General features: G+C 38.3%; 1 protein-coding gene across 5 annotated transcripts; it reads right to left on the bottom strand.

The window, feature by feature from the left end:
- Positions 1-198: 198 nt before the first annotated feature.
- On the bottom strand, positions 199-26,268 carry Clhc1 (clathrin heavy chain linker domain containing 1). 5 transcript variants are annotated; one of them, XM_048352913.1, is made up of 12 exons: positions 26,185-26,268; positions 25,609-25,867; positions 21,141-21,328; positions 17,929-18,062; positions 14,920-15,121; positions 14,710-14,822; positions 13,984-14,068; positions 12,129-12,235; positions 10,323-10,497; positions 5,608-5,810; positions 3,810-3,989; positions 199-595 (listed from the first exon to the last, which is right to left on the bottom strand). In XM_048352913.1, the coding sequence occupies exons 2-12, from the start codon at positions 25,783-25,785 to the stop codon at positions 402-404; spliced, it is 1,758 nt and encodes a 585-aa protein (XP_048208870.1). In that variant the 5' UTR covers positions 25,786-25,867; positions 26,185-26,268; the 3' UTR covers positions 199-401. The 5 variants fall into 5 exon arrangements, with proteins under 5 accessions (XP_048208870.1, XP_048208871.1, XP_048208869.1 ...); XM_048352914.1 differs by lacking the exon at positions 26,185-26,268 and having other exon boundaries at positions 25,609-25,732; positions 25,833-26,118; XM_048352912.1 differs by lacking the exon at positions 26,185-26,268 and having other exon boundaries at positions 25,609-26,118.

The following is a 26,268-nucleotide window of genomic DNA, read 5'->3' as shown; positions in this document are numbered from 1 at the left end:
ACCAGTCCTGAGGACTGGACTCAGGGCCTGAGAACTATCCCTGGCTTCTTTTTCCTCAAGGTTAGCACTCTGCCACTTGAGCCACAGCGCCACTTCTGGCCGTTTTCTGTATATGTGGTGCTGGGGAATTGAACCCAGGGCTTCATGTATGGGAGGCAAGCACTCTTGCCACTAGGCCATATTCCCAGCCCAGATTCAGTATTTTAAAATGACCATATGGGGGAAAAGGAAGAAATGATTTACATTTCAAGGACCAATCTCAATGTTATGGTAACAAAGGAAGTGTAATTTACTTTCTGGGGTTTCTTGTATAGATTTGTGTTTATTATACCAAAACCAGTTTCCCCAATGAACATTTGTAAAATGTCATACACGCTCCCTCAACTGGTTAAAATGTAGAACTACCAAAAGACATGTTCCATTAGGTTGACTGTATCCTCTTCAGAAACTTCTGAAACTCCAGCTTGAGATCGAAGAATGCACATGATATCATTAGATAATCTTTCAAAGCCATTCTGTAAACATAAATCAGCCACTTCTTGCCACTGTTCTATGGAGCAAAATGCATCACTTAGCACAAGGTTTTCTACTGCATCTGAGAAGAAAAAAATTCAATATGCCACTCATTCTTATTGTAATCCACACTTGGTGATTCTTTAAAAAAATTTTTAAAAAAGATTACTTTCAACTCAGTTATTTTCGAACTTACCTGATTCCCATACATTTTATGATATATTATGTGGATTATTTTGTCTAGATTGTACGTGTTTGGTGTTTGTTTTTGGCAGTACTGGGATTTGAATTCAGGGTCTTAAGCTTACTAGGAAGGTGCCCTATCAAGTGAGCCAGACCTGCAGCCCAGTATTCTTAAGTATTACTGGTCTTAAGTATTCATTTCTTCTCCTTTATCATTAGCCTTTTATGTCTCAATTCAGCCCTCTATCCTTTTTTACTTTCCATACTTCTCTCCTCACCTCCTTTTCAGTAAGGTAGTAGATGTTGAAAGCTACAAAGAGTTCAGAAAGTGAAGAATATGGGCTCCTCCTTACTTAGAATCCACAAGGCACTACTAGAAACTTCTAATGACTCATATTTTACTTTCATCATTCTTCAAACTGCTAATTCCCTATGTTGTCCAAGGAGTTTCAGAAACTCTTTGGCAAACCCTCCTGCCTTTCTCTAAATGGAGATCTCTTAATCATGTGACTTCTATCACAAATATTTTTCTAAAGGAAATGAAGTGATTCCTTTTAAAAAGGGTTCTTATTATTTATCTACTTTTCAAAGTGGGGAAGGGTAGTGGTTCATGCCTATAATCTGAACTACTCAGGAGACTGATATCTGAGGATTGTGATTCAAATCCAGACTATATAGAAAAGTCCATGAAATTCCATTTTCAAACAGCTAGAAAAAAACTGGACTGGAGGCACTGCTCAAGTGATAGAGAGCCAGTTGTGAGTAAAAAAGCCAAGCAAAAGCACAAGGGCCATGAGTTCAAATCTTCATACCCACATATAAAGAAAACAACCACTACAACAAAAAGTCAGTTATGGTGACTATCAGGTTAAGGATGGGGTGTGATGGTAGAGCACTTGCCTAGAAGGTATGAGGCTCTCAGTTTGGTTTCCAGAACTGTTAAAAAATAGTGTCAATTATAGTAACTTTCTTTGAGATCTACCAATTTATGCAACTAATTTCTTATCTACTCCAGTATTACTTATGAAACTTTATTTGAGATTTCTCTTTAGGATACAGTACTCTCATCGTTATAATTTTCTTTTGACTACTATTATTTCCTATCATATATTTTAATTTATATCTAAATAATAATTTCAAAATATAAAACTGTCTTCCCAAACATGTTTTCAGGTAAGTTACGTGTGTGTGTGTGTGAATGTGTGTGTGTGTGTGTGCCAGTTCTTGGGGCTTGAACTCAGGGACTAGGGCTCTGTCCCTGGCCTTCTTTTTGCTTAAGGCTAGTGCTTTACACTGAAGACACAACTTCACTTTCAGCCTTTTTGGTAATTTACTAGAATTAAGAGTCTTCTACTTTCCTGCCCTGGCTGGCTTTGAACCATTATCCTCAGATCTCAGCCTCCTGAGTAGCTAGGATTACAGTCATGAGCCACTGGTTTTCAGCTTACTTTTCTGTTTTCTTTTCTTCTTTTCTTTTTCTTTTTATGCCAGCCCTGGGGCTTGAACTAAGGGTCTGAGCACTGTCCCTGGCTTCTTTTTTGCTCAAGGCTAGCACTCTACCACTTAAGCCACAGTGCCACTTTCGGCTTTTTCTGTTTATGTGGTGCTTAGGAATCAAACCCAGGGCTTCATGCATGCTAGGCAAGCACTCTACCACTAAGCCACATTTCCAGCCCAACTTCTCTTTTTTTGCCTAAGGTGCCAGGTACCAATGGCTCATGCCTATAATCCTAGAAACTCAGGAGGCTGAGATCTGAGGATAGTGGTTTGAAGCCAGCTGGTAGAAAAGTCTTTGAGACTCTTATCTCGAATAAACTACCACAAAGGCCAGAAGTGATGCTGTGGCTCAAGTGGTAGAGCACTAGCCTTGAGCAGAAAGAAGCTCAGGAACAGCTCCCAGACCCTGAGTTCAAACCCAAGGACTGGCAAAAAAAAGAAAAAATCAAATTGTCTGCTAAAATTCTTATGTAAAATTAATGAAATAAAAAAAAGTGAAATTGAATTTTTTTTTTTTTGCCAGTCCTGGGGCTTGAACTCAGGGCCTGGGCACTGTCCCTGGCTTCTTTTTGCTCAAGGTTAGCACTCTGCCACCTGAGCCATAGCGCCACCTCCGTCTTTTTCTGTATATGTGGTGCTGAGGAATTCAACATTGGGCTTCACATGTATGCTAGGCAAGCACTCTACCACTAGGCCACATTCCCAGCCTTGAATCAATTATTTTTGACACATTTCCTTTCTATAAAGAGTAAGATGCTTGTAAATATGTATGTGTTTTGTTTATGAATTTAAGAATATATTTTATATCGAAATAACACTTAACTTCACATAGATTGCTAAAGATACACACAGACACACATATTAATGTTAACTCTTACAATTACTATGACATTCCCTTTGGGTTTACTTAATAGAGCTTCTCTGTTCATTCTAATTTACCCCAAAATAAATGTTGTTGGCAACAGACAATTAATGACATGTAATTTTTACATTTAGGAACTCAATGTTAGCTCTTGCTAAGAAGGAACTATATGGAAAATTTGAGTTAACTTATACAGTCTTTTTTTTTTTTTTTTTTTTTTTTGGCCAGTCCTAGGCCGTCAACTCAGGGCCTGAGCACTGTCCCTGGCTTCTTCTTGCTCAAGGCTAGCACTCTGCCACTTGAGCCACAGCGCCACTTCTGGCCATTTTCTGTATATGTGGTGCTGGGGAATCGAACCCAGGGCCTCATGTATACAAGGCAAGCACTCTTGCCACTAGGCCATATCCCCAGCCCCTACAGTCATTTTTATTGTTATTGTAAAGGTGATGTACTGAAGGTTTACAGTTATATAAGTAAGGTAATGAGTACATTTCTTTTCAATGTCACCCCTTCTCTCACTCTCTCCCAATTTTCCCCTCCTGTTCCTACCTACAAGTTTTATATGGTTCATTTTCAACATACTGTCCAATGAGTACCATTGCTGCATTTGTTCACCTTTTGTCCCACCCTTTCTGCTCCCCCCTTACCATCCCAAAGACAGATAAACTGACAAGACAAAACATACATAGTCCTTTTGAACTTTTCCCTAAATAACTCACTGCTTTTTCTTTCACATTATCCTCTCTTTACTTACCTTTCCCACCCTTGCTTATTTTTTGAAGTAGCTTAATGCCAGATTTTTTCATATCCACAGAGAATAGATGAAGTATGGCAAGCCCACAAGATAAAAATGGTGGTTTCCCATTCCTTTCTTGAATAAGACATTGTATTAATTTGGTTTGGGGACATGATACAATTAGCTGCATCAGATCATCTGAGAATAAAGATATAAAATATATCTCATGTGATAAATCAACTAGAAATAGGCCAGCTAATATCTATACTTTTAATATCAACATTAATGTTTCCAATTCCTCCAAACCCCTCAATGAGTCACTCCAATGTAAAATCAACAGTATTATCTTCAATCAAAAGAAAAGAGCAAAGAAAAAATAAATCATGCTCAGCATAGAAAATAAAAAGTATGACTACCCATAACAGAGTATAATAAAGAAATACCAATTACCAAAATGTTTACTAAGATCACTACCCAACTGTAAGCTAAGTATTTCAAAATTATAAAAATGAGTATATTTTATTAATTCTTCACTTATATTGCTTATATTACAGTTTAGAATATTATATATGACAGACAAGTTGTTATTTTTTGTTCGTATGCTAGTCCTATGTGAACTAAGGGACTGGATGCTGTCGCTGAGTTTTTTTGTTCAAAGCTAGAGCTCTAGTACTTGAACCACAGCTCCACTTTGGGCTTTTCCACCAAAAAATGGGAGATAAAGAGTCTCACCAGCTTTCCTGCTTTAGCTGACAATCCTCAGATAACAGTCTCCTTAGTAGCGAGGACTATAGGTGTGAGCCACCAGCATCTGACTACATTTAGTTATTTTTAAAAATATTTTTGTAGCACCAAATAGCAAGACCCAAGCACCTCTTAGGACTCCAAAGATAAGGAAACAAAGGATCTCTTCTGGAAATGAGCTATTATTTTTAGGTTACTATATATTCCCTACCTCATGTAAGGAATATACACAAGCACACCCAAGGAGAGCAGGGAGGAGGGCACAGAATGAGTGGAAAGAGGGTGAAAAATAATAATATAGCAGAGGGGACCATCAGCCACATTGTAATTAATGAAAGTTAACTAAGCAACTCATGGGTGGTGATGGGAAGGAGGGAAGGAGAGAAAGAGGGAACAGATATTACTAAATAAAAGGAAAGTCATGTACATATCACCCGAATTGGAAGAAGTACTTTTATTGTTAAAGTTCATAGAGTTCATAAGCTATATAGAGCAAAATGATGATTTTCATCATTGTGAAGGTTAAAATGTGTATTGTGAAATATATGTAGTAACTAAAACAATAAAAAAAATTAGCGAAGCATGGTCCAGTATATCTACTAAATTGGCCTTTAAGACTATACATTTATAAGTACTATCTAGCTTACTAGATGCTTGCTGGAGAAAATGTATAACAAATATCCATCATGAAAGCCAATTAGCTCTGTCTATTCTTCATGAAAATTTCACAAAAGAAATCTACTTATCAGTTATATGTAAAATAGATTTTATAATGTAATTTTTTTGCCAGTCCTGGGGCTTGAACTTAGGGCCTGGGCATTATCTTTGAGCTTCTTTCACTCAAGGGTAGCACTCTATCACTTGAGCCACAGTGCCACTTCTGGCTTTTTTGTTTATGTGGTACTAAGGAATCGAACACAGGGCTTCATGCATGCTAGGCAAGCACTGTACTATTAAGCTACATTCTCAGCCCTATAATGTAATTTTTTTAAATAATGCCTTCATTAAGAGTGATCTTAGAATTAAAGCTCAGAATTTGAATGCATAAACATAAATAGGCCTTTTCACTTACCAGAGGTAAAGTCTTTAAAATGTTGTATGTATTCCATGGCCCCGTGAATCTGACCCTGTTTACATAGACAAAGAATAGCTTTCTTATGAAGACCACACTCATTGTAGATAATATGAGCTAAAGCCAGAAACTTGGACTTGTTATAAGCATCCTGCTCCCCATAGTCACAAATTACATCTCCAGCTTCCTCAGAAAATGTCAGCCTAGAACAAACAGGTCAATAAAATACATATGAAGGAGTTCTTGTTGAATAACTGAGAATAAAATATTTGAGCAACTAGAATGGTAACCAATAAGAATTCCAAGCTGGGCAGCAGAGATCTGAGGATCACGGTTCAAAGCCAGATGGGACAAAAAAGTCTGTGAGACTTTTTATCTCCAATAAACTACTCAGAAAAAGCTGGAAGTGGCACTGTGGCTCAAGTAGTAGAGCAGTGGCCTTGAGCACAAAGAGGCTCAGGTACAGTGCCCAAGCCTTGAGTTCAAGCCCCAGGACTGGCCCAAAAAATCCAGGGGCTGGGAATGTGGCCTACTAGTACAGTTCTTGCCTAGCATATATGAAGCCCTGGGTTTGATTCTCAGCACCACATATACAGAAAAACCTGGAAGAAGCGCCGTGGCTCAAGTGGTAGAGTGCTAGCCTTGAGCAAAAAGAAGCCAGGGTCAGTGCTCAACCCTGAGTTCAAGCCCCATGGCTGGCAAAAAAAAAATTCAAGTCAGTAATCAATTGATGCAGGAGAAATCAGACATATCTGTGATATAATATTAGCAAAAACATGTACATATTCCTTTGGGGAAAGGTATTTCTGAGACAAAGATTTTTTAAAATCTACAACGAAGGAATCTTTAACTCCTATTTATTGCACAGGGGGGAGGAACAGTTTCTCTTTCCCATTTTTTCAGTACTTTAATCAAGGTATACTAAACTGAATACTTGCTAAAGCTCTTGTGAAACTCTGCTTTCTGTGAGACTTTCTGAAATTTTTTCCACAAGTGGATCTCAAGGACCTGAGTTTTTGGTTTTTGGTTTTTTAGCGGAAACTGGGGAGCTGATGGAAGCTCATCCATTCTCCAGAGACAAAAATTGGCCAGCTTAAGCCAGAAATTGAACCTCACAAGATAGCCAGTTCTCTACCAGTATCAACAGATATAAGCTTTTTCACTGCAACAGTTAAAACCCTCAGATCTCAGCCTCCTGAGTAGCTAGGAATACAGGTGTGAGCCACCAGCACCTGGATTAATACTTTTTTTTAAAAAAAGGATAACTTCCTTTACTTTTTACATAGTGTATGTTGAATACATGACTGCATTTGTTCATCCTCCCTCCCACCATTTGTTCCCCTCTTTTGCCCCCTCCCAAAGACAAAGAAAAACAAACAATAACAACAACAACTTGAAGTCTTCTGATTTTGATCATTTTCTAGTCTTGATCATAGCAGCCTGTTAACTGGATATTCTGCCAAATGAATTTCCTGCCAAATGAATTTCTCATATCACCTTCTAAATTAGATAAAGAGATAACTTGGTTCTCTTTTTTTCTCTCCGCATAAAGCAGCTATATTAAAAACAAACAAAAGCCACCCCCGCCTCACAGCAGCCCCTTTAAGATTAAAGGGACTAAATCTTTAAGGAGAGTGAGGAATGAAGTGGGGTAGATAGGTAAGGAGACGGGGAATTACATTCTTGCAACAAATGTCAAAAGATTGGCAGATTCAAAGGTTAAAGCACAGAAGAAAACTGAAAAAGCAGGTAAAGTCCTTAAAACTTAACTTAAAAGCTTAGGAGATCTAGGAGGGACTATCTAAATCTGCCCTCTTCTTTACCTTTGAGTAAGACCTATCTAACTCTGTTTGTCCTTTGAATTGATAAAAATCTGTGAGCTCTTCTTGAGTGGGTACAGACAGAAAAAATAATAATAAATGAAAGACATGTCAGGCCACAAGAAAACCGAGAGCTGCCTGAGTTTTTGGGTGGGCCTCATCTTACTCACACTAAGGATTAGGAGTCTCTAGACTGACAAGACTATTTGAATTTGCCCAGCTCTGAAAGAACAAAGGCTACAGATAGAAATTGAGATTTTCAGTCTTTAACTCCCATTTCTTGCCCACTTGGTATTATCTTTCCCACTTCTCCCTACTTTTTCTTATACAAAAGTAAATGTTTAATAAAACTTTCCCCCCAAAAATCTATGGTTAATACTCTCCTGAAAAGACACTCAGGATTTAAAGTTACAAAAATAAAATAAAAATGTTCAAATAGGGCTGGGGATTTAGCTCAGCAGAAGAGCACCTACCTGGCAAGCGCAAGGCCTCGAGTTCAGTCCTCAGCTCTGGGGGAAAAAATGTTCAAATAATTAAGGGTCTCAGTGTTCTCTCAGCGTTCTAATAACTGAGGGTCTCAGCAGTTATCTAGAGTCTTTCTAGCTCCTACATTTTAGCAGGCTGGGGATGTAGCTTGGAGGTAGAGTGCTTGCCTAGCATACATGAAGCCTGGGCAAAAATAACAACAAAACCTTAAATATTCCATAGAATGTAAGAACTTTTGGGGCTGGGAATATGGCCTAGTGGCAAGAGTGCTTGCCTCATATACACGAAGTCCTGGATTTGATTCCTCGACACCATATATATATATATATAGAAAATGGCCAGAAGTGGCCCTGTGGCTCAAGTGACAGAGTGCTAGCCTTGAGCAAAAAGAAGCCAGGGACAGTGCTCAGGCCCTGAGTTCAAGGCCCAGGAATGGCAAAAAAAAAAAAAAGAACTTTTCTAAAAGTTGGTTGGGGCTGGGAATATGGCCTAGTGGCAAGAGTGCTTGCCTCGTATACATGAAGCCCTGGGTTCAATTCCCCAGCATCACATATATATAGAAAATGGCCAGAAGTGGCACTGTGGCTCAAGTGACAGAGTGCTAGCCTTGACAAAAAAAAAAGCCAGGGACAGTGCTCAGGCCCTGAGTCCAAGCCCCAGGACTGGCAAAGAAAAATAAATAAATAAATAAATAAATAAATAAATAAATAAATAAATAAATAAATAAAAGTTGGTTAAAAATGCTGAGAACAATTTTAGCTCATAATTACTGAGAGATCTTGCAAGCATTTATACTAGAAGGAAAAAAGAGAAAAGGTTGACAGCAGTGTTACTTTTAAAATTTGTAACTGATTTATAAGAAGCAACAGGGAGAACACGTAACTGTGCCTATTAGAGGGACTGAAGAAGCAGTTTTTTGGAGATAGTTCAAGGAAAAATTTTAATTTGCCATCATAGTTTTTAATATGCTGTCTTCACACAGCTGAAGTGAACCATCTGTACTATCACAGCAACTCCACCTAGAAACTATTAGCATGAGCCAAAAGAACATTTGGGTATTATTAAAGATATCACTTCTAATTATTGGTTATATGGAAATTGTACTTTATAGTTTTAATTAGTGGCTACAAAATAGCAAGACTGACATAGTACATCTAATAAATGCTAACACTAAAAATAATCTTCAAACTCCTCCAAAAAGTTACTTTATTGAAAATTCAGTAAATAAAATACTCTGTGTTTATTGAGTGTAAGCAGATGGGCTAAGGCCAGAAGACAGCTTGAGTACAAATCAATTATCTGTTAAGCAATAACTTTAATTCTACATTTTAATTACAAAATCTAGGTTTTAGTACATATGGTCACATTTTCTAGAGATGAATAAGTAATTATGTTAGTCTATAAATATTATAATATAGGCTACACAGTAGAGCAAAATTACAATACCAAGCCAGGCACTGGTAGCTCACGTCTGTAATCCTAACAACTCAGAAGGCTGAGACATGAGGATCATGCTTCAGAGAATGAACGGGAGCCTGGGCAGGAAACTCTTATTCTCAATGAAAACTACCAAAAAGGTGGAAGTGGACACAGTGTCTCAAGTGCTAGAATGCCAGCCTTGAGGAAAAAAACAAAAAACTCAGGGACTGTCCCAGGCCCTGAGTTCAAGCCCTAGGACAAGTGCATACGTGCATGCATACACCACACCACACACACACACACACACACACACACACACATACACACACACATACACAAATAAAAATACTAATACCAGTATCTAAAGTTTGTTTCTCTTATAGATACTGCCAGGCTGGTGGCACATACCTGTAATCCCAGCACTCAGACTGTTGAGGCGGGAAGAGTGTGATAGAGGGGGAAACTTGATTGGAACCTATTGTAAACATGTGGTAATTTAACAGTACAATACCCCTAGCTCTAACTTTTAAAAATCAGGTTGAGGCAGGATTATGATTTTTTTTTGGGGGGGGGGGGCAGTCCTGGGCCTTGGACTCAGGGCCTGAGCACCATCCCTGGGTTCATGTTTTTCCTGCTTATGTTGTTATCTCCTAGATTTATCTTTTACATAGATCCACAGCCTATCTAGAACCTGGTACTTCCTGTATTTTCTCTCTCGGGAAGTGTGAAATGAATGATTCTCTAGCCTTATTGCTCAACTTCTGTCTACCATTGAGCTGTCATAAATCATCTTATGAACTACTATAAACTGACTCTTAATCTGATGTGGTTCACTGTAAATACGCCTCCATGAACGCTTAGGAAATACTTTCTCATTTTAATAAGAACCTAAATTAAATCCACAAATGATGCATTGAAAACAAAATCATTATAACTCTGAGAATAAACACTAATAACCAAATGTCAAGTAAAAAGTTTAATTTTTCTTACTTTTCCTGGGTGACCCAGTTGATAACTAAATCAAGCCGTTTTTCAGATAATCCACATTTGATTCCTTCCAGGGTTAGCTCCTTATTAATAGGACGTCTGAAAGCATGACTTGTGCTGAATATTGCCTCAAAAAATGAGAGTAATGGAAGAGGCTTTCCTCTAATTTTTCCAACCTCTACAGAAAGAAAAACGTTGAGTCAAGTACATCAAGAAATGGTTTGCCCTTTTTTGTTTCATATTACTTTCATCTCTGCATTTTCTAAACCTTTAATTATACATATAAATGAAACTTTATACTTTCAGATAACTATTATTATCTAAGCCATGTGAAATGGAGGCAGAGAACTAGAAACCAAGGATGCCAAAACTTTTCAACAGTCACCAGAAGTTAGAGCTCCCTTCCAGCTAATCTGTGTCTAGCTATTTTACTTAGCACATTGTCCTCCCTGTTTATCCAAATTGTTGCAAATTCCAGGATTGCACAGGGTGCAACTTGGAATAGAAAGAAGTGTGATCCTGGGGAGCAAGAAGACTAAGAGGAACCCTACAATTTGGGTCACAGGAGGGGTGTGTGACATGTTTAGGGCAAAAAATAAGTTCATCCAGGCCAAACTATACCTCTTGGAAAGTAGATACATCTTTACTTTCTTGCTGGTCACTAGAGTTTCATTTTTCCTTGCTAGTAGCAGGACTTTAACTCAGAACTCTAGGCTTGCTTGCTAACATCAGGAGCCCTATCACTTGATTCATGCCTTCAATCTGGCTTTTTGCAGGTTAATTGAGGTAGGAATCTGGGCTGGCTTCGAACTGTGATCCTCAAATCTCAGCTTCCTGAGTTGCTAGGATTTACAGATGTGAGCCACTAGCACTGAGCTACCACCCTGACTCTTAGTGAATTCTTTCACATCTCTCATACCAGCTGAAACCAGTGGACCTAACAATCTATATTCTTTCTATGAACTATTACTCATCAATAAAAGGGAACTAACTATTGCCAAATCCAGTCACATGAATTTCAAAGTATTCATGCCCGAGTACACAAAGCCAGTCAAAAAGGAATGATAATGAATGATTCTTTTATAAAATTATAGAAAATACCAGCTAATCTACCATGACTGAAAGCAGACCCATGGTTGGCTGGGGACTATGGAAGGAGAGGCTGGGGTACTAGAGGGGAGTAAAGGGGGTCATGGTGAGGAAGTAGAGGAGGTAGTGGAGGGGGATTTGGGGGGGAGTAGAGGAAGTAGTAAGAGGAGAAGGATTAGGCAAGGATATGAGGGATAATGTCATGGGCATATACATAGGTCAAAACTTACCAAATTGTGTACTTTAAATATGTACATTTTAGCTTGGGAACATAGCTCAGTGGGAGAGCGCTGGTCTCGCTTGTATGAAGCCCTAGGTTCTACCTCCAGCAATACAAAACAAGAAAAAAGTATACCATTGTTGTATGTATGTATGTCATTGTTGTATGTATGTCATTTTACCAAACGAAAGGTGTCCTTTAAAAGAATGTAGAGCAAAATTGACAGAATTTATTAACATTTCTTCAGTCTTGATAGTGAATACATAAGTACTAAAATGTTTTCCATACTTTTCTATATGCTGAAATAGTTCACAATTTAATTTAGAAAATCTAATCAAATCCCTTAATGTTATAGCTAAGAAACTAGTAGTGGTAGACATAGGGTTGTGGGCTTGACCTTTAGCCACCTCTCTGTTTATTATTCTTTCCATTCTATCAGGGGAAAACAAATTAAACTTTGCACATATTTGTAAGGTCCAGAGAGATGCTTGCATGCTTACCCTTAAATTTATTCATGGTACCAATGTTCTGCAGGATTCTCCGAGGACTGTTTGCTGCAAAAGAAGCTGCCTTTTCATATTCACCTAGTGAGAGTAATTCATTGAGCCTACAGCCATTCCATTTTGTAACGTGTTATGATGGTACACAAAAAAGAAAGAAAACAAATTAGAAAGGTCTGGTAAAAACTAAACATAATGGCAAAAACAATTCTAATACATTGTAAGTACACTTATTCATCTGTATGATGTTCAATCTCCTCTAATACTCCAATGTTTGTTTTGTTTTGTCTGATTAAAATACTGTCACTTGCCAGCTGACTTTAACCTGATCCTGTACTTTATCCCTGTAGTCCTCATAGGAAACCATAGAAAATGAGAACTTGAAGTAAATTCACAATAAACACTGATTTGGGGGTTTGTTTGTTTGTGGCTCATCATTAGGGAAATTAGGGTAATCTACTTTGAAGCTCAATCTGCAGAAAATTCTCATTGAAAGAAGATGCAGCCAAACTGGAAATCATGAAGTGTTCTTGGTATTTAGAAGCCTATATTTCTCTGCCAAGGCATCAGTCCCCCAATTAAATATTAGACTAACACCGGACCTATAACAGGTAACTGTAGCCTCTACTATATTACCTATATGTCTTTAAATGAGCCCTTGCCTTACAATTAGTAAAACTGTGGCAAACAGGCTTAATAAGCAGTATTGCAAAGGAATATGAACAAGAAAGGGGAAAATTAAAGTCATATTAAGTAAAATATATAAAACTTTTACTCTCAACAATATTTTTCCTCTCGTGAAAACTAGCAGGCTTAGAGAAGCATTATACAGTGTAAGAAAATACAAATGGGTCATCGTTACCCATTTCTTTGTAATATGACAACAAGGAATTCAACAGGTAAAATCTGTTCCAAATATAAGAATAATGATGCCACGTATATTCATTACACATTAGCCTTACGGGCTTTGCATTAACTTTTAAAGAAAAGAGTCATGGATATCTTGTGCCTCTAGTTAATGCTATGTATACATACAAGGGAGAAATAAACCATTTTCAGATGTCATGAGATGGAAATATTGAGAGAGAAAAAAAGAACTGAATTGGCTAGGATAATCTGAATCAAGAAATAATATTCTGTCTGTCTGTCTGTCTGTCTCTCTCTCTGTCTCTCTGTTTCTCTCTCTTGGCCAGTCCTGGGTCTTGAACTTGTGGCCTGAGCTTCTTTTTGTTCAAGACTAGCACTCTACCACTTAAGCCATAGCTCCTCTTCTGGCTTTTTTCATAATTTATTGGAGATAAGAGTAACACAGCCTTTCCTGTCTGGGCTGGCTTCAAACCACAACCCTCAGATCTCAGCTTCCTGAGTAGCTAGGATTACAGGTATGAGCCACCAGCACTGAGCCAAGAAATCATTCTCTTGCTGGGCACTGGTGGCTTACTCCTATAATCTATGAAAAAGTAAAATAAAGTTCTAGCTTTGCTTCTAATTCATGAACTTGGATACTTTTTCCTTTTCTTTCTTTTTTCTTTTTTTTTTTCTTTTCTTTTTTTTTTTTTGCCAGTCCTGGCGCTTGCACTCAGGGCCTTGACACTGTCCTTGAGCTTCTTTTGCTCAAGGCGAGCACTCTACCACTTGGGCCACAGCACCATTTCTAGCTTTTTGTTAATGTGATACTGAGAAATTCCTGGAGCTTCATACATGCTACGCAAGCACTCTACCACTAAGCCACATTCCCAGCCCTGGGTACTTTCTTCAAAATGCAAAATCGCAAGACTCTAGCTCATCAAAGTATTGAATAAATAGTAAATGTTGATATATAAGTATGGGAAATCAGAGCATTTAAAATGTTTGCCTTTCAATGTAGTAAAGCATAATTTCAGCTTCTTTTGTCTTGCTTGGAGTGTCTGCAAAAAGTTCATCAGCCACAATTTCTTCAACTGTGAATATTGAAAAAAAACCACCATAATACATTAAAGGTTGTTTACCAATAGAAGATAAACATGTTTAATACTAACAAGTTATTCCTTTGGTTTCAAACTGCATCAACCTCTTCCCAAATGGCATGACCTCCCTAGCCTTTTCCATTATTTTCAAGTACATTTTCAGGTATTCTCTCTTTGGCTCATTGTGCCTATTCTTTAGCAGCTATCTGTCAGTTGCTATAGGAAGAAATACATGGGGTAACAGGGGACAATCAGAAGTAAGTATATTTTTTGCCGGTTTTATTTTTTTTTTGTTGTTGTTGTTGGTTGTGGTTAGACACAGGGCTTTAACTCAGGTCCTGGGCCCTGTCCCTGAGCTCTTTCACTCAAGGCTAGTGCTCTACCACTTTAAGCCATAGCTTCACTTCTGGTTTTCTGGTGCTTAATTGGAGATAAGAGTCTCACAGACTTTCCTGCCTGGGCTGGCTTTGAACCATGATCCTCAGATCTCAATCTCCCATTTCAGGCATGAGCCACAAGCAGCCAGCTTATTAATTTACTTTCTCTAAACTCATCTTAGAAACCTCATTCCTTAGCTTTCAGGGAGAAAATGACTTCCACTTTTGGTGCTAATTAAAAAAATACAGATGAACTGCCCTGGAGTTCGATGGTTTCCTGAACTTGTTCCACGATCTCTTCAAATGAGCCATTCATACCAGACTCCGTCCATACAAAAAGTGCATGTGAAATAACCTGCAGTCTTTGATAACTACAAAGAGAAAAAACATGAACGACATACTGAGCCTAAAATCAAGTGGTATACAAATAAATGCTTCACATTTTGAAAACATAATCAACTTCCATACCGAAACTGTAATTTTTGGTTCAGATTTTCTGCCTCATCTCGTCGTTTTAGTAACAGAATCATTTCCTCATCTAAATCAGCCTTTCTCTGAGCTGGTATGTATTTTACAAGCATAGCTTGTTTGATGTCTTCATATTTATCTTTAAGCTGTTTCATATATTCACTAAGAGCTTCTAGATTGACAGAGTCTTGAATATCCATGCCTATAAGAAAGGAGACAAAACACCCAGCTATGTGTCCATGTGTCTATGTGTGAGACTCATGCATTCAAACAATGTCTTAGCAAGATTGGTTTACTATGTTATGAAAGTAATTCTGAAATAGTAATACAGACTTTGTTTCTGTTGTGCATGCTAGGCAAGCACTCTACTACTTGAGCTTTAGCCTTTTATTTGGTTTTTCAATAAGAGTCTCGCTCATATCTTTACCTCGTATGGCATCATACTTGAAATCCCACCTCTCAGCATCATACTTGAAATCCCACCTCTCAATTAGTTTGGATTACAGATATGTAGCACCAGACCCAGGCCAGGCATGGTAGCAGATACTTGTAGCTTACTGAATGAACACAAGCAGAAGTTGCATAAAACTGGGTACAATAGTTCACACATGCAATCCTAGCTATTTTGGAAGCAGAGATTAAAAAATAGCATGGTCCTGAGCCAGCCCAGGCAAAAAGTTTATGAGACCCTCTCTTAATCAACAACGTGATACAATGACATGCACCTGTCATTCCAGCTATGTAGGAAGCTTAAATCAAAGGATCACAGCCCAGGCTACCCATATATAAACACAAGACCCAACCTGAAAAATAACTTAAGCAAAAAGGACTGGAATTGTGGCTCAAATAGTGGAGCACCCAAGCATGAGGTCCTGAGTTCCACATCCTAGCAATTAAAAAATAAAAGAAACTGTAAATGGATACCAGTTTTAAATAACTCAGTCAGATTGGTCTTTGTGAGAACACACAAACTTTAGCTTCAGAAGGATTTTTTTCCTACTGGCCTCATCAACATAGCCTGGAAACCCCTAAAGTTTATTATTATTCTATAACACCAAGACTCTCCATCTAGTGACTATTGGAACAACAGATTTATCTGTAACAAACTTTTCTGTTACTTTGTCATAGTTAAATCCAGAATAATTGGTTTATTTTTTCCAACAGAAAATCATTACGCCTTCCAAATCTTCAGTCATCTCCTTTCTATTACCACCTTGTACTCATTAGTCATATCCTATACAACTTCAAATGTCTTCCTTTCATATCCAAGCCAACTGTTGACTTTAGGACACAGCTCAAAATTTCCCTCTTCCAAACCACCTTCCAGATTAATCTTATTGTATTTTAATTAAAAATATTACTTGGAGGGGCTGAGAATGTGGCTTAGTGGTAGAGTGCTCACCTAGCATGCATGAAGCCCTGGGTTCGATTCCTCAGTACCACATACACAGAAAAAGCTGAAAGTGGGCACTGTGGCTCAAGTGGTAGAATGCTAGCCTTGACCAAAAAGAAGCCAGGGGACAGTGCTCAGGCCCTGGGTCCAAGCCCTAGGACTGGCAAAAAATAAAAATAAATAAATATATATATTATTTTGAATCTTTTTGGCATTTAGCCAATTTGTTACTTACTCCATACCTATTCATATTATTTTATTTGGACTTTGCTAATCACAATTATTTTGTGTGCCAGTACTGGGGCTTGCGTGACCTTAGAGCCTGGAGCTCTCACATGGCTTTTGCACTCAAGGCTGGTGTTCTACCTCTTGGGCTACACCTCCAGTTCTAGCATTTTGCTGGTGAAGTGGAAACAAAAGTCTCACAGACTTTTCTTCTGGGGTGGCTTCAAATCTCAATCCTCAAATCTTATCCTTCTGAGTGGCTAGGATTACAAGCTTGAGCCAACAGTGGCTAGTTGCATATCATAATTTCTTTATTTGAAAGTGAATCTACTCTATACTTTTATCAAATACAAGATGATCATCCAAATTTTGTTGAAATTCTCTAGTGTGGAGTATAAGGCATAGCTACTTCTATTCAGATCAAATCTGGCTTCCCAGAATTCCCACTGATTGATTCTACCACTTCTACCACTGAATAAACACTAACACATTAATCTTTACATTCTAAATACTATTATTTATTTTCAAAGTCTGTTTTCTCCAGAATGTTTCCAATTCCCTCTATTATTCACATGGGTATAGATCTTACAAACCTCTTGAATCTTGAATGAATTCCAGGATATATTCTAATTTTTAATGTAGCAAGTATTACATTAAAGTTATACAATCGGGGGCTGGGGATATAGCCTAGTGGCAAGAGCGCCTGCCTCGGATACACGAGGCCCTAGGTTCGATTCCCCAGCACCACATATACAGAAAACGGCCAGAAGCGGCGCTGTGGCTCAAGAGGCAGAGTGCTAGCCTTGAGCGGGAAGAAGCCAGGGACAGTGCTCAGGCCCTGAGTCCAAGGCCCAGGACTGGCAAAAAAAAAAAAAAAAAAAAAAAAAAAAAAAAAAGTTATACAATCAGTGGATACTGATATCAAGATCAGTCAATAGTATTTATCAAATGTAAGGCACCACAGTTTTGCATACATATGCCAGAAGAGTGCATCAGAATAACCAGAACTTAACAAAACACTGACTGCTGAACTCAGTCACTAAGATTCTGACACATTAAATGTGTGATAAAGTCCAAGAATTTGCATTTCCAAACAGTTCCCAGTTGATGGTGATACTGATGCTGACACAAGAACCATACTTGACAGTAGGCATTATACTTTATGTAACCCAGTCTGGGTGAATTCCAGTCTGGATCAATCTTTTGGGGCTGTTTTACAGTTTTTTCATTCCCATGTATCTACCTAGAACTGTGATTAAGTTGTTTGCATAGCATACCACTAGAAGATGCGCATATATCCACACATCCATACTAATTTGTATGATACGTACTAACTGGACATACTTTAATGTGTCTAATATCTTTAAAATATTTTAAACAGAATTTAGTACCTGGAATCATTTTTGAAGGATCTTTGGAGAAAGAACAATATTTTACTACTTTCTTCTCGTACTCGGCCCTAAGCTCTTTGATTTGATCTATTTCCACTTGAATCATCAAGGAATTATTTTCAATCATCCTCTTTCTGAAAAACAGAAAGGATTTTTTTTCAATAATCAAATTCCTAAATCATTAGAATAAAGTAACAGGTTAAATCATTGCTTTCCCTTGGCTAATTTTCATTTGAAACCATTTTATACGAGGTCGAAATTTGTTAAATGACCTGAAAAAGTTAACTGACCTCACAAATGGGGAACAATTTTCTTTCAGGGCATCAACAGAATTTAATACTGATTTTTAGCCCCTTTGGAAAACCATAAGTGTTAAGCATAATCTGACACACACACACACACACACACACACACACACACAACATAACACACACAGAGTGTCTATTCCTTGGTCAAAAATTTCTTTTGCAATTAAAAAATAATGTTTGTAAATAACTGCACAAGTTTGCAGTACAGTGTCTTGGTGCTTGCCATAGCTACTCAGAAGGCTAAGATCTGAAGATCATGGCTCGAAGCCAGCCAGGCCAGGAAAGTCCTTAAGCCTCTTACCTCCAATGAACCACTAGAAAACCAGAACTGATACTGTGGTTCAAAGTGATAGAGCACTGGCCTTTGAGCAAAGGAGCTCAGGGACAGTGACCAGGCCCTCAGTTCAAGCCCCATAACTGACAACAAACAAACAACAAAATAAACTTAGTGATTGAAAACAACCGAAATTTATATTCTCACCTTTCTGAAGGTCAGAACTATACCAAAATCGAAATGTTGTAAGGGGTGGCCTTCCCTGCAAAGTCTAGGGAGAATCAGTTCCTTGCTTCTTCCAGTCTTTGGGGGCTGCAAGAACTCCATGCCTGCCAAACTTCAACTCTGCTGCCAGACTCACATGGCCTTCTCCACTGCCAGTGTCAGTGGTTTTTCTGTTTCTTTTGTAGACATGGGCACATCTGGACAGATTCCCTACCTCAAAGCCTCAGTTCATTATATCCACAAATAAGGTAAACATTTACAGCTCACAGCTATTGGGGGTTGAGTTATTAATATTATCTCTATCCTATATTCTCTTCTTTTAGAGATCCTCCATATCTTTTACAATAGCTTTATTGATATGATTCACATAATTTGAAATCCACCCTTGTAAATTGACAACTCAGTGAGTTTTAGTATTCACATTATACACGCATCACCACCATTTTATTCCAGACCATATCATCATCCCCCAAATAAGCCTTGAATTCATCAGAAGTCTGGGGAGTAGAAAGTAATTTTCTCTGCAGCCTCTAGGCATTCACAGTTGGTTTCTAGCACATTCTACTAAGGTATAGCCATGTATCAGTATAGCTTTGCTTGAGGATTTCCCACTGGACAACAACCCTACTGGCTTTGTTTTTTTCATTGTGGGGCTTGAAGTGGGCCTGAGAACTGTCCCTGCACTTTTGTGCTCAAGATTAGCCCTCTACTACTTTAAGCAACAGTTCAGCTTCCTATTTTCTAGTGGTTAACTGGAACTAAGAGTCTTATGGACTTTCCTGCCCAGGATGGTTTCAAACTGCAATCCTCAGACCTCAGCCTCCTGAGTATCTAGGATTACAGGTGTAAGCCACCAGCACCCAGTTAGGCTTTGCTGTTCATGCTGAATCACACAGAAAACTAAAACTGAAGGTCATCAGACCTATTGGGTATAGGGAGGAGGTGAGTTGAGACAGGGTCTTGCTATGGTGCAGGCTGGCCTCAAATTCACTGTGTACATCAAGCTGTCCTCAAACTTGTGATTCTCCTACCTCAGACACTGAAGTTCTGGGATTACAGGCCTATAGGCCTGTGCCACCAGTCATTAGTTTAAAAGCTACTAAAGCAGATTTAGTGATGCTTTTGACTGCATTAGCATTCAGAAAGGTATTAAAAAAAAAAACAACTGTATGTAAGGCAAGGTATAATGTCCCACCCCAAACAAAAAGTTAGCAAAAATTTTTCCTAAGAAGTAGGTCTATCCTAACAAGTAGCTGGGCATATTATTAGAAATGGATAATTTACTACATTAAATTTGAAGTCTATAAAAATGATTATTTGCTGAATGTTAGCAAATAGGAGACCATTCAACAAAAGTGATCATTCTCTCCTCCCCAGTGGACTACTTACCTTTTTGTGTTACAGGATTGATTATTGCAATCTGCTATGATCCACATAACAATCCAAAAATTAGACTAGCAAATCTTCCATGTAAGAAATTACCTGATGCTGGGAGCTGGTGGCTCACGACTGTAATCCTCGCTACTCAGGAGGCTGAGATCTGAGGACTGAAATTCGAAGCCAGCCCACACAGAAAAGTCCATGAGACTTTTTTCTTTTTGCCGGTCATGGGGCTTGAATTGTAAGCCTGGGTGCTGTCCCTGAGCTCTTCAGCTCAAGGCTAGCGCTCTCCCACTTGAGCCACTTCTGGTTTCCTGGTGGTTAATTGGAGATAAGAGTTTCATGGAGGAAGACAGAGCTCAAGGACAGAGCCCAGGCCTGGAGTTTAAGCCCCACAACCAACCAAAAAAGAATAGAAAAGAAAAGAAATTACCTACAAGAACTACCAACTTATACTCCTTATTTTATGATACCATAATGTACTTCCACTTATATTAAGAGATATCATAACATCTACAAACACTTGAAATATGTAAAAAGTAGTTCATGAGAGAGGGTAACAAAAATATGACTTTTGGGGCTGGGAATATGGCCTAGTGGCAAGAGTGCTTGCCTCATATACATGAAGCCCTGGGTTTGATTCCTCAGCACTACATATATAGAAAAAGCCAGAAGTGGCACTGTGGCTCAAGTGATAGAGCACTAGCCTTGAGCAAAAAGAAGTCAAGGACAGTGCTCAGGCCCTGAGTTCAAGGACCAGGACCGGCAAAAAACAAATATGACTTTTAAATAAAAAGTAAGTAAAATCTGAGCATGGTAATATATGCCTGTAATTCCACCTCTGAGGCAGGAGGCTGAGGCAGCAGGCTGTTGAGTTCAAAGCCAGTCTCTGCTACAGAGCAAGGTCAAGGCCAGTCTAAGCTACACAGCAGCTAAATAATAAACAAAACAAAAGTTAAGTTGAATTTCAAAATTAAGATATTTAAAAGACTATGAACTTTTTGACAACTTACTAAAATACTCACTTTTCTTCAAGTTGGTTTTTTCTTTTCTGGTGATACATTAAAGCTGTAGGCGCTGCTGCCAAAACTTTAAGTTTTCCATGAAGACAAAATGCAGTTCTTTGGTCTTTCTTTATTGTCTCAATAAAGGTATCATACTCTTTTTTGATTGAAGTAAGAATGGATTTGTATGCAGTGACATACTCTATAACCTGAAATATGATTTGTCTGCCTATGGTATTGATTATGGATCAAAAGCATTTCAAATAGCATTATATTCATATTTTAATGAAACATGATTGCTAGAAATGTAAAATTTTACAGCTAACTCAAACATAACCAGGCACTAAAGACAGTACTTAATGCATATATGTATGTTCTTTGGGGATCATTACAATATACACTGAAATCTCTCTTGTTTTGTTTTTTGGTGTGTTTTTTTTTTAATGCCAGTCCTGGACCTTGAACTCAGGGCCTGAGCACTGTCCCTGGCTTCTTTTTGCTCAAGGCTAGCACTCTGCCACTTGAGCCACAGCGCCACTTCTGGCCGTTTTCTATATATGTGGTGCTAGGGAATCGAACCCAGGGCTTCATGTACACAAGTCAAGCACTCTTGCCGCTAGGCCATGTTCCCAGCCCAAATCTCTCTTTTTTTATTTGCTGGTCCTGGAGTTTGAACTGAGGGCCTGGTCATTGTCCCTCAGCTTCTTTGTGTTTAAGGCTAGTGTTCTACCACTTGAGTCACAGCCCCACTTCTGGCTTTTTCTGAATACGGTATTAGAGAGAAGAGTCTCATGGACTTTTCTGCCTGAGCAGGCTTTGAACAGCAATCCTCAGATCTCAGCCTCCTGAGTAACTAGGATTACAGGTGTGAGGCACCAGCGCCCAGCTTACACTGAAATCTTGAGACAGATATATACAAATAAAAGCATATACAGAAAGAAAAGTAATTGATCCAAATATTTCTCTGAAGTCTGTGCTACATTTATCACCTCTGACATCCCCACTGACGTTATTTAGCTAGATATCTTTTAAAACATATCCAGAAGACCCTGGATCTATTAAAACAAATATGAGAGAAAGAGCTGGGCACTATTGGCATACGCCTGGAAGCCTACCTGCTCGGGAGAATGAGATCTGAGAAAAGCCAGCCTAGGCAGAAAAGGCTGTGAGAGCCTTATCTCCAGTTAAGCAGCAAAAAGCCAGAAGTAGAGCTGTGACTCCAGTAGTAAAGCGCTCACTTTGAGCAAAAAAGCTCAAGGAAAATGAGTAAGTCAAGTTCAAGCCCCAGAACCAGCATATGTACACACAAAAATAATACTAGAAAAATATTAATCAGTGGCAAGTACCAGAAAAAGGGCATCTGAACAGAAAATATTGGTTATTTTGTTGTTGTTGTTGTTGTTGTTGTTGTTACATAGCTATACCCCTTATCTACCCAATTCAGGAAACTTTAACAGAGCAGAGGCCACAGCTTATCTTTCATCATCCTAAGCAATCTGGTGCTCCTAGCCATCCTTCACTTCACAATGATATGCTCCAACAACCCAAGATAGCTCAGTTATGTGGAGAGTTAATACAACTGACCCTTGCCCATGGCAGTTTGCTAAAAGAAACAGAAAATGTACTGGAGAATGCAAAGTTGCATACCACAGCTAGAATACAGCTGGCGATTCAGTCTGACCAACAAAATATATTACTGTAGGCAATTTTATCCCCAAACAATTGTTACTATTCCTTGAAAATTCTCAGGTCTACCAATACACCCATTCCTTAATGGCAGTAATAGCTAGAATATTATACCGACTGGTTCTTTATTTTACGAGTCTCTACCATTATTCCCTCATAGCCAGCCCATTTAACTCTTTTATAATATTTCCTTCTTGGCCTCTAAAAACAAAGTGCGAGATTCCATAAACCCAAGAAAATCTTAACTGTACTTACTTGGTACATGGATTTGGGAAGGAAGAGGAATGGCATTCATTTGTACAACTATTTGTAAAGCTATCAGGAGCACAAAAGCTCTGTCCAGTTGCCCCTATAAGACACTGATTTCTACAGAAGCTCACTCTTTTAGCTTTGGCCTTCCTCATTTACCATGTCTTTCACACTCTACAGTGTAGCCTCAACTTTGAGTATAGGAGTCTCAGGCCCGCACTGTTTTTGATTCAGGTGTAATTCTACAAGTCAAATCACTTACAACACAATTTTTACTTGCTCTCCTGTTTCAAGTAGCTAGAGATGCAAGTTGACACTATTATTTTCTGGTTAACTAGATCCTTCCAAGAGAGAAAGAATGTCAGAGGAAGTAGTCAAATCATTTTTAATCAATCAAGTCATATTATCAATAATCAAATGTGCAAAACTAATGAGGAAATTTAAAAACTACAAGAAAAATTTCTCCTTTCTAAAATCATTAAACGCTTTCAATTTCAGACAATCCTCAGTCCTGAAGAATAGAATTATTATACAAACAAATGCATGATTTATAATTATGCAGTGTACAAAATCTTGGAGGGATGAGAAAAAGGGAGAATGGGAAATACAAGCAGATATTGCCCTTTATTTAACTCCATGTGTTTTCTCTCAAGAATTAGATTTATCAATATCAACGCCAAAGTGACTTCTCTGTACTCTTAGTTAAAGCAGACAGCTCTTCAGTGAGAAAACCAAGTGGCAGCATTCAAGCATGAAAAGAAAAGCAAGTCAAATATATATACCTTTTCTTTGCCAATATCACACAAGCAGAATCTCAGCATTCTTGGTTTTTAAAACTATTCTTATAAGCATACATAAATAGTACAAGGGGAAGGATTTATTGTGATAATGCCATAGGTTCAGCATGACTTTTTCTTTTTTTCTTTTTTTTGGCCAATCCCAGGGCTTGGACTTAGGGCCTGGGCACTGTCCTTGGCTTCTTTTTGCTCAAAGCTAACACTCTACCACTTGAGCCACAGAGGCACTTCTGGCTCTTTTTGTTTATGTGGTGCTGAGGAATCAAACCCAGGGCTTCACGCATGCAAGGCAAACACTCTACCACGAAGCCATATTCCCAGCCCTTGGCATGACTCTCCATAGTTATGACACTTAATCAAGATACTACCATTATTTAAATATTCATCAAATACATTACAATAACTAAGAGAAAAACAGCAATATCATTGGTCATAACAACATATAAAATGAGGATAATCTGCCAAGATAGTTTTTCTTCTGGATGGCTTAAAAGGAAGGAAAGACCAGTTTACACACTTACACATAAGTATCACTACTCTGTGCTTACTTTTCCTTAAAGCAAGGCACTAAGTTTCCTTAAAGTAAGGCACTATGTCTTGGGACTTGAATTCAGGGCCTGGGTACTGTCCCTGAGTTTTGTTTGTTTAAGGCTACTATTCTACCACTTGAGCAACAGCTCTACTTCCAGCTTTTTGGAGATGAGTCTCACCTTGGCTGCCTTCAAACCTTGATCCTCAAATCTCAGCCTCCTGAATAGCTAGGATTACTGACATGAGCCATTGGTGCTGGACTACTAAGCTTTTATTTAGAAAAAAATCAGATTCATAGTATATAATATTTTAACAATGAAGCAAAAAACTGAGTCAGCCTATGGTTGTTTCACTCAAAGACCAATAATTTACTAAAGTCTTCAGGAAGCACTTCATTTGTGCAAAAAGGAAAAGCTGCTAATATTACTTATTTATTGTCAGAGGTCTTCTGGGCAGGTGTAAAAAAATGAAAGCTAGGTAAATGTTAGGATGAGAAAATTGCAATTTTATGAGAAAAACAATTATATATAGTATAAAGGGTAAAATCAAGTTTGCTGTGTGAAGTTATTATATTATGCACATTTTCTAATCTATCTCCATTATCCCCAAAGTTAAGTCTCATCAGATCCCTTATTCTACCATATCTGGTTATTTAGTTATCGTATAGAATCGTCCACAGTAGCCTCCAACTCTTGGCCTTAAGGGATCTTCCAGTTTCAGACTCTCCAGCAGCTAAGACTACAGTCATATGCTACTGCATCAAGCTTTAAGTCTCAATTTAATAAGCTAAATCAAATTTAAACCAAGATTTTAGTGATTTTTTTTTTGTACAGCCAAGGACTGAACTCAGAGCTGTCTTCTTTCACTGAGATAAGTCCCCAACCTCTAAACCAAGATTTTAGTGATACCACAAGGAACTACCAGGTCCTTGTTTACAACCTAACAAATTAGAGAACCCCTTGATATGGGTCAAGATGATTATCAAAAAGCATATCCAAGCTGTTGATCAGAAATGTTTATCAGCTAAACTAATATAACTGAAACTAATACAACAGGAAATATAAATCTGGCAATCTCCATGCTTCCCTTTCTGACAAATAGGACAAAACTTCTCAAAGTGGCAAACAGAATATGGCCAAATAAGCAGTGGTATTAATTATTAAGGCAGGAATGTCAGTTGCTAGTGATAGGTCAGTTCTATCCAGTGAAAACTAAAAACATAATACCTTATCAAAAACATTTCGGTAAATGATGTAATATTCATCAGCAGGTCCTTCCTCATTACAGCCCACCTTTTCAACTTCTGTAATAATGTATCTTTGCATACTTTCCAAAAATTCCTTGTCACACCTACTAAGGATAGGAGGAAGAACTGCATGTTTATTCATTTCCTGAACTGACATAAGTCCCAACCTACACACTGGTCACCAGAGAAATGTAAAATTTCGACCTCCTTTTGCAACAAAGTCAAAAACTTTGGTAAGCCTGAAAGAGAAGAAAAAAAAATCAGTTAACCTTAAAGTTTAAAAATCTTAACTCAAATATTAATCTAAAAAAGTGTTTCTCTCCTTAGGGGGAATTTTTTTTTTTTTTCCAACTTTGATGGAGAGGGCAAGAGATTTCTTTCCCAAAGTCCCGGAGAGCGTCCCGCGCTCTGGTTGACCTTCAGCTCCTCACTAAGTAGAACATCACTTTGGGGGTACTACGCCCCTTTCCTGCTCCTTCAACCTGTCCTTCAAGTCATTCCTAGCCCTATTCCACCTTCCGACACCACTATTCCGCCCCTAACCTCCCGCCCTCACCTGAATCCCCTTCCAGACACTGACTCCCGAGTTTACGGGCGGTAACTAAGGAGCCCGTATGTGAAGTGCATCTTGGGACTAGTA

This window comes from Perognathus longimembris, chromosome 8 (genome assembly GCF_023159225.1).
Source record: "Perognathus longimembris pacificus isolate PPM17 chromosome 8, ASM2315922v1, whole genome shotgun sequence".
NCBI classification, from domain to species: domain Eukaryota; kingdom Metazoa; phylum Chordata; class Mammalia; order Rodentia; family Heteromyidae; genus Perognathus; species Perognathus longimembris.
Note: the sequence above shows the minus strand (reverse complement) of the source record. Positions and strands in the feature narration are given on the sequence as shown.

Coding starts and splice junctions, on each gene's coding strand:
- Clhc1 (XM_048352913.1), bottom strand. CDS start 25,785: ATGTCAGTTCAGGAAATGAATAAACATGCAGTTCTTCCTCCTATCCTT. Junction 3,990..5,607: donor TTTTAAAGACTTTACCTCTG/GTAAGTGAAAAG, acceptor CTTTATTCTCAG/ATGATCTGATGCAGCTAATT. Junction 596..3,809: donor AATAAGCAAGGGTGGGAAAG/GTAAGTAAAGAG, acceptor TTTTCTTCTCAG/ATGCAGTAGAAAACCTTGTG.